At 33.2% G+C, this 7,500-nt stretch overlaps 2 protein-coding genes across 2 annotated transcripts in view; one reads left to right on the forward strand and one right to left on the reverse strand.

Moving 5' to 3' along the window:
- The window catches only part of LOC125048186 (GTP:AMP phosphotransferase AK3, mitochondrial-like), a 10,191-nt gene extending 8,446 nt beyond the window's left edge, over positions 1–1,745 (reverse strand). The window contains exons 1-2 of the mRNA XM_047646758.1: positions 1,506–1,745; positions 670–839 (exon numbers count right to left, since the gene is read on the reverse strand). Coding sequence (XP_047502714.1) covers positions 670–839; positions 1,506–1,647 — 312 coding nt within the window. The 5' untranslated portion in view covers positions 1,648–1,745. The remainder of the gene's footprint in view (positions 1–669; positions 840–1,505) is intronic.
- A 144-nt stretch (positions 1,746–1,889) lies between these two features.
- The window catches only part of LOC125048177 (39S ribosomal protein L44, mitochondrial-like), a 6,010-nt gene continuing 399 nt past the window's right edge, over positions 1,890–7,500 (forward strand). The window contains exons 1-7 of the mRNA XM_047646746.1: positions 1,890–1,996; positions 2,502–2,625; positions 2,848–3,105; positions 4,158–4,242; positions 6,097–6,249; positions 6,398–6,548; positions 7,008–7,500. The exon at positions 7,008–7,500 is cut by the window's right edge and continues 399 nt beyond it. Coding sequence (XP_047502702.1) covers positions 1,915–1,996; positions 2,502–2,625; positions 2,848–3,105; positions 4,158–4,242; positions 6,097–6,249; positions 6,398–6,548; positions 7,008–7,195 — 1,041 coding nt within the window. The 5' untranslated portion in view covers positions 1,890–1,914 and the 3' untranslated portion in view covers positions 7,196–7,500. The remainder of the gene's footprint in view (positions 1,997–2,501; positions 2,626–2,847; positions 3,106–4,157; positions 4,243–6,096; positions 6,250–6,397; positions 6,549–7,007) is intronic.

Raw genomic sequence — 7,500 nt, forward strand, 5'->3', positions numbered from 1 at the left:
AACAATTAAAATTCTTATACTGCTAATCCTAAAATGACAACTTTAATCTAACAATATCCTTCAAAATATATATCACATATTTTTTTATTATACCAGATAAATTTATAACCAATATAAAGCATCTAAACATCACCCTATGGAAAAATATTGCTCATTAACATATTTATATCATTAGGCAACGGAAAGACAAAAAATGCAATAACACTGTAAAATCAAAAAGGCTCAGTATGTCAGTAATGTTCATTATCATATTCATATCAATATTAGGTAAAGTTCAAATTGACGTTCCAGAAACACAACAAAAATAAAAAAAGGTCAGTAAGCCTGCAACAGTATTAACAAATGGTAATAGAGTTTAACTTGACAAATCTAAGGATTCTAAAACTGTCTGAGTCTAAGACTGTTCTAAGCAATTTCACCTATGACATTGACCTAACATTTACATTGTAATACAAAACTTTCTAATCCATTTCAATAATAAATTAGAATTAACAATGCAATGCATATAACAAATATCATATAACATATTTCATAATTTTCATATGTGAATGTCGACAATGAATTCAAATTATTGGGGGTACAAGAACCCAACCAATTTTTTTATTTAGCCTTATCTATTTCTGTCTTTAAATAATGTACCTTTACACAATCCATAACTCCACAACTCACCTTCTGATTGTTGTGCAGAGCCTCAGCCTGTGGACGTGTGCGTGGAAAGCCATCCAGGAGCCAGGGTGAGGTGTTCAACCCTGATAGTTCCGAGGATATGAGTTTCACCATAACATCATCAGGCACCAGCTGCCCTCCTTTCATGTAAGACTGCGCAGCAAGGCCGATTTCTGTAGAAAAGTTAATGAATTGATAATAACAGCAATTTTCTGCTAGATGAATATTGAACAACAGCCAAAAGGGTCTAAAATATAACCACTAAAACAATCACTGAATCAATGGGAGATTCATTCTACAAAACACATTAATCCATTATAAAGTATTATGAGTAAGTAGCACTGGAAGGTCAACATTATTAAACACAGAATATACACAAAGCAATAAATTAACAATTATTAGTATAATAATAGTCTATGTGATATCATATATACACTTTTGCCTAAATGCATAAGTTATGGACTGATCTCCAAATATCAAAGAAATCTTCATACATTAAAGAATTATCATGCTATGAAGTCTTTTTGAGGTCATTAAAAAAAGGCCACCTCAAAAGACCCCACAGTTAATGCTCCATTTCTGTTGCTACAGAAATCTCTGAGAGTTTAAAATGTCATATGGTGGGATACATTTATTTAAGCCAAAATTGTTGCATAATCAAGGCAATTAACAAGAATAATTCTAGACTGACTGCTTTCTATTTTGAGAAATATACCCTTTAATTCTATCATAACGCTATTTATCTACGACTTTCTACCTCATCAATAAATATATAATCGGCCTACGCCTATCACCTGAAGTGTCTTGTTAGCATTTTCTAAAAAATCACGAAATCTCACCGGTTTTCTTGAGGATCTGTGCCCTGAGTAAGTCTCCACTTGACAGGTGTTTCAACCCAAAATCCCGGACAATTCTGCTGGATATCGTCCCTTTTCCCGATCCCGGCGCTCCGAGGATGACCATTCTGAATAACTTGCTCATTTCGTTAGGAATACTTTATGTAATTACGAATTGTACGTTTTAAAATAGGAAAGTTATCTCATTGAAGGACTTTGGATTTCTTCTTCGAGCTCGTCTGCTCTGATAAATACCTTATCACTCTTATCACGGTAACTTTGGATATTTCGATGCCTTTTATTAGTATCTGATTGGAAGATCTGTTTCTGGTTGTCATTTGTTTGAGGTTCATGTTACTTATAGAAAGGGAATTTCAAGGACTTATACTTCGCAATCAAAACAAACGTGGAAATGATGTCGGTGTTTGGCAAAACCTCTTCTCTCTTTAGAGTTCTGCCAGCTGTTGCCGCCTATAGGAATATCACTACTTCAGGTAATTTAGGATTATTATGAGAGAGATTGGTACTCTGTTTATTGGTTCTCACTTGCTTATTCTCTTTGATTTCAGCGCGACGGTGCTGGTGTTGCAGACGCTGCCTGCTTCCCATTTCAGATATTTTATTATTATTATTATTATTATTTTATTTTTATTTTTTTTTGTATTTCTCACAGTGTTTGTACGTAGCATGAAGGATGTTTATTCAGAGAAATAGTGCATGTATTTTTTTTTTACATATCAAATACAAATTTCAAATGAAGACGAGGTGTATATAGTATATAAAATATGATGAAGATTAAATAATTGAAAAATGTGAAAATTGTCTTGCCTTAGAAATGTAAAGGAGAATTGCATTTCTTTCCATTTTTTCTTATTTTCTGTCTGTATTAACAGTTATGCACATTCATATTCAGGAAATAATCCTATTGATGCTTTAAAATGTGGACAAAATACCAGTATGTGAATATTTGTTAATGTAATTTATGATGGTCTGTTTCAGCATGTATGTTTGGAATAAAATCCCGTTGGGTTGCACCATACAGGAAAGAGTTACTAAAAAGACAAAAGAAGATGGAAAAAATGGGAATCACACATCAATTCAAACGTTCTGAGTACTTTGAATGGTAAGTTAATTTTTTGATTCAGTTTGTCCTATTTTTAATTAATTCATTACTAGAGAGAAAAAGTAATCTGTGATTTCACAGAGTGCAATAAAAGTACATATATTGGTCTGCAAGATGTATATAAAGCCTGTTTCTTTAGTGACTTTTGTAAGTATCACTGATTTCTCATATGTTAATATGATAGTTAAGTTACATGCCCTAAATCATAACCCCCTTCTGCAGGAACTATGATGCTGAAATTTATGCATTTGGCAAGAGGCTTGGTGAACAGTTTGATGACAACATACTCAGAGAAGCATTGACTGATTCCTCTTACATCAGTCAGGAAAGAGTACGCCAGCAAGAGTTGGGTGTCCCTGAACCTGCCTTGACTATGAATAGCAACAATGAACTTGCAACTGCAGGTTCTCACATTATAGCAGACTACTCAATAAAGTATTTGCGCTCAGCTCTCCCTTTGTTCCCTGAGGAGGGTATCAGGTAATTTGGATGTTTCTGATTCATTAATCAATTAATATTTATTTGTTTCATTTGTTTTAATCAGATCTTGGTAATTCTTTACAGTACAGGTGCACTAGCCATAGACTAAGTCCCCAACTCCACATCACAAACTTTATTCAACAATCTAAATTGCCATGACTAGAGTTGCCCTTTGGGCACTGCCTGAGGGGAGGGTTGATGGGGGACTCTGCCCCCAACACTCCTCAAAAGGCATTGTCTTCACCTCTGTATACACGGCAAGATAGAGCTAAAACTTAGGCTGTGAGTGCTGCTTTCCATGAAATTTATCCTTTATTTATGGTGTTATCATTCATGTCTGTAGATTATTTCTTGCACCAACAATTGCAACTTTTTGTCCTCTACAAGGATATCATCTTCAATTTGCCTGCCTCAGTGCATCCATACCATAAAGATTAACCCATACATTTTTCTATTATAGTAATTTGATAGCTGAAATGCATTAATACAATGGAAGATGTCTAGTGATAAAAATAATTGACAAATGAATAATCAGTACTCAAAAAGTTGCCATAGTATAGGAACTATTTTATGAAAGAAATGCATTACTAGAAGAGGTACAAGATTGCAGGAAATGTTACAAGAAGCAGTGTTTTGAAGTGTGAGATACTTGGGTTTTTCAGTCTTAGACTTAGAGAATTGATATACAAAATTAAGCATACATTTAGCAGTTCACCTTGTTTGTTGTGTTCTGTAATAAGATATAGCCATCATAAATAGAAATGATCTTTCATTCCATGTGGTTAAAGCCAGTTTAGTCATTGTTTAACTTCTTTAGTTTTAGTTCTTTAGTTGTTTTCCTGCTTTCAGATTTTATATGTTTTTGTTTTTTTTCAGTTGCTGTAATAAGAAAGTACTCATATTTTACTCAACACTATATTTTTGGAAATTTGACAATAGCAGCCTTCTCAGTATAGAAGTAATAAACCATTAATATTCTTTGTTGGTATCTTAATTTTTATTGTTTGTTTGTTCAGTTGGTCATAATTTCAACTTCCCTTGTTTGTCCTCAGATCTCTTGTAGAGTATTTAACATCTTCAGAAGTCATGGCAGAAGTTGGGTTGGGGATTGGTCTCAAGGATTTGGTTCTCTGCAAGGTAAGTCAGGATAAATGTGCCACGTGTACAGATACTTTTCTTTTGATTTTTATTTACTTTAATTGTATTATATATATATATATATATATATATATATATCTGTTTTAGCCATCCAAATGGGTAAGATTAGCCAATCTTATTTTTCTGAAAAGAGAGAATAAAAAGCAAAAATTTCATTGTAGGCTGGTTTACTAAGTATCTAAATATTTCCATTCAACTTTCATATGATTTTATGACTAGATATCAAATTCAGAGTTGCAGCCTAATCCTAGTTTTTAAGATAAGAATCAGTTGGTAGTAATTCATTACGTAACTTTATCCTTTCTTACAATATTTCTATGGCCTTTTCTTTTTCCCACTTCATCCACTGTATTATTTAAAGTGAGGGACTTGAAAGACAAACTCTATAGGAGAAGAGGAAGTGAGAGTAGCCTACATGAGTAGATAAAGTAGATAAAGTTCATATGTTTTTATTTTTTTATTATTTTTTTTTTCTCCAGCTATATTAGTAGTTATATTTTATAAACATCCCTCTGGGTACTTAACCCATAACCAATGGGCATGGCATGTACATACATGCCATGCCCACTGTGAGTTTATTTTATTAATTGTTCTTACACATAGATGGCTCCACAAGTACTAAGTCACTAATGAGCCAGTTACGGTTACTACCTATTTGTCCTTTTCCTTGATTTTAAAAAATATTTTATGTTATCTTTATTGCAGTTACTAATGTCAATAACATTATAATAATTATCATGAATATAATAAAAATAACACCATTGATATTAATAGCATTACAAAAAAAAAAGGGTTTTCCTGCCAATTCAAGAAAAGGTGAAATCAGGTAAGGTCACAAGGACTTGTGACTAATACTAGCAGAGCCATCTATATGTTGAGACATTTCACAAAAAAAAAAAAAAAAAATGAGCACAGCATTTTCCCAGCAGCAATGAGTTAATATATTGTAGAATTCTTGTAAACCTTGTAATTCCTTATAAAAGAATTCTGTTACTTGAGTTTGCAGGTTTTGGTTTATAATGTATTAGGAAAGCAAATTTCTTTATCTCTTTTTGAATAAGTATACAAACATTGATATGTACACTCAGATAAAAGAAAATTAAACTATAATTTGAAAGGAATAAATACAGGACATTTCAAACTCAGATTTTCCTTTTGCTTTTTACTTTGTCTAATGAGAAAATATTGAAGGGTTTGAAATGTCATGTTTTTATTCTTTTTCTGTTGTGGCACTGTTCCATTTTATGTCTTTACATTGCTGTGGAAAGAAGTCCACCAACTCATCCAGTTGTGTCTATTTTGCAGGAGTCAGACTAAGCAACTGTGCAAGTTTTTTATCTTTTCTCTTCTTCTTCTTCTTCTTCTGCTCCTCCTCCTCTTTCTCCTGCTTCTTATTTATCTCTTTCTTCTTCTACCTCTCCTTCTTCTTCTTTTCCTTCTCCTCATTAAGATAAAATCATGTTCCCGTATCATTGTTGAGTTGTTTTATTTTGGCTATGATTTGGTATATTATTTGGGTCACGTGTGGTAAGAAATGCTGCATTTTTGTTGATTTTTCTCTTTAATCAGCAGCAAGCATTTCTGGTTTGGTTCCAAGAAACAAGAGACTTAAGATAGAAATGAAAATAGCTATGTGATATGTCTTGGGGATGCTATACTATTTAAATATTTGATTTGATTTTGCCTGCTTTTTCTCCTCCCACTCCTTAGTTTACCTTCTCTCTGCCCCTTTAAATTGAGTTTTTTCTCTAATAAGAAAGAAATGGAAAGTTACATTAATTTACCGAGTAATACATATTATTTTTCTCTCTCACACCGATGATGTTACTACAGGAATATCCTCCAACACCAGAGACCGTGGGAAAGTGCTTCCAGGCTGTTGTTGGTGCGCTAAATGCCTCAGCCTCCCTTAGTCAGTGCCAGCTGTTTGTGAGAGATTTTGTTGTGACACAGCTCGTAGGCAAGGACTTGAACGAGATTTGGGAGGTGGGTAAGACAGCATCTTCCAATAATTGCTGTGGCTTGTAACAAATTTTCAAAAAAAATGCCCAAAAAAATATAATAATGATTTAAGAAAAACCATATACATTAAAATCTCTTTTAAAAAATGATATTAAAAATAAGAATAAAACAGGTTGAGAACCCAATGGAAGCCATGAAGGACATTTTGAGTCGAAGTGGACGAGGAGAACCAGAGCCAAGGCTGATCTTTGAGTTGGGCAAGAACACACTTGAGGCTGTTTATCATGTTGGAATTTACTCTGACAAGGAATTTATAGGATCAGGTAAATATGGCATTTAATGGAAGATATTTTCTTCTTCCTCTTCTTCTTCTTCTTCTTTTTTATTATAAATCAGGTATTTTTTGACAGACTCGAGATGAGAAATATTCTGATGCCATATCAACTCTGATTGTACTTAATAATTTGCTTTAATGTGTATTTAATAAACAATTTTACTTTTCAACAAGAAGATAATGATACTAAGGATTTTTTTGCTGTTAATGCCTGATGCAGAGAAAAAATCCAAACTTTTTGTGATTGTTTTCTATAAAGTGTCATTTCATGTTCCAAGAAAAAGTGATGTTGCTATCTTCTATACCATTCTCTTCTAAATGTTTTTTGTTTTCATACCCATTTATCATGAAAAAATGAGATGAGATTTTTCCACTTTCATTTGTTGTGAAGAATCTGTTTTAACTATCTGAGTAAGCTATACACTTCATAAAATTTCCACTTGTCCAGGCTATGGAGAGACTGTAGGCACGGCTGTCGATCAGGCAGCCAGAGATGCCCTGAGGAGATTCTTCCAGACCACATCTGCCAGCCCTCCTCTCCCCTTTGGAAGAGAGAATGTCACACTAAAGGCCGAACCAAATTTATCTGTAGAGGATTGGTCGTTGGAAAAAGCAAAGAACATTATTACTTGTTGAAATTGTCTCGTGGGGGAATTCAAGTGAAGGGGTTACTGTGTAATTTAAGGTAGAATTTTCATGGATGGAAATAAACCATGATTTAGTTGAAAGAAGGAATGATACTCAAATGAGAATTGATAAGAAAAAGGGCATTTGAAATATTGTTAAACTAGAATCTACTGGAAATTTCATTATGCCTTGATGAATGTATTGTGGATGGAAAGTTATACTTCATATAGTGGGTTTGGGTGTGTATATAATCTTGTATTTCTCCCAAATATAATTTTCCAGTTATAGTGACCAGTCCCTAGTAAAAGAAAGAA

The sequence above is a fragment of the Penaeus chinensis genome, chromosome 4 (assembly GCF_019202785.1).
Source record: "Penaeus chinensis breed Huanghai No. 1 chromosome 4, ASM1920278v2, whole genome shotgun sequence".
Classification (NCBI taxonomy): Eukaryota; Metazoa; Arthropoda; class Malacostraca; order Decapoda; family Penaeidae; genus Penaeus; species Penaeus chinensis.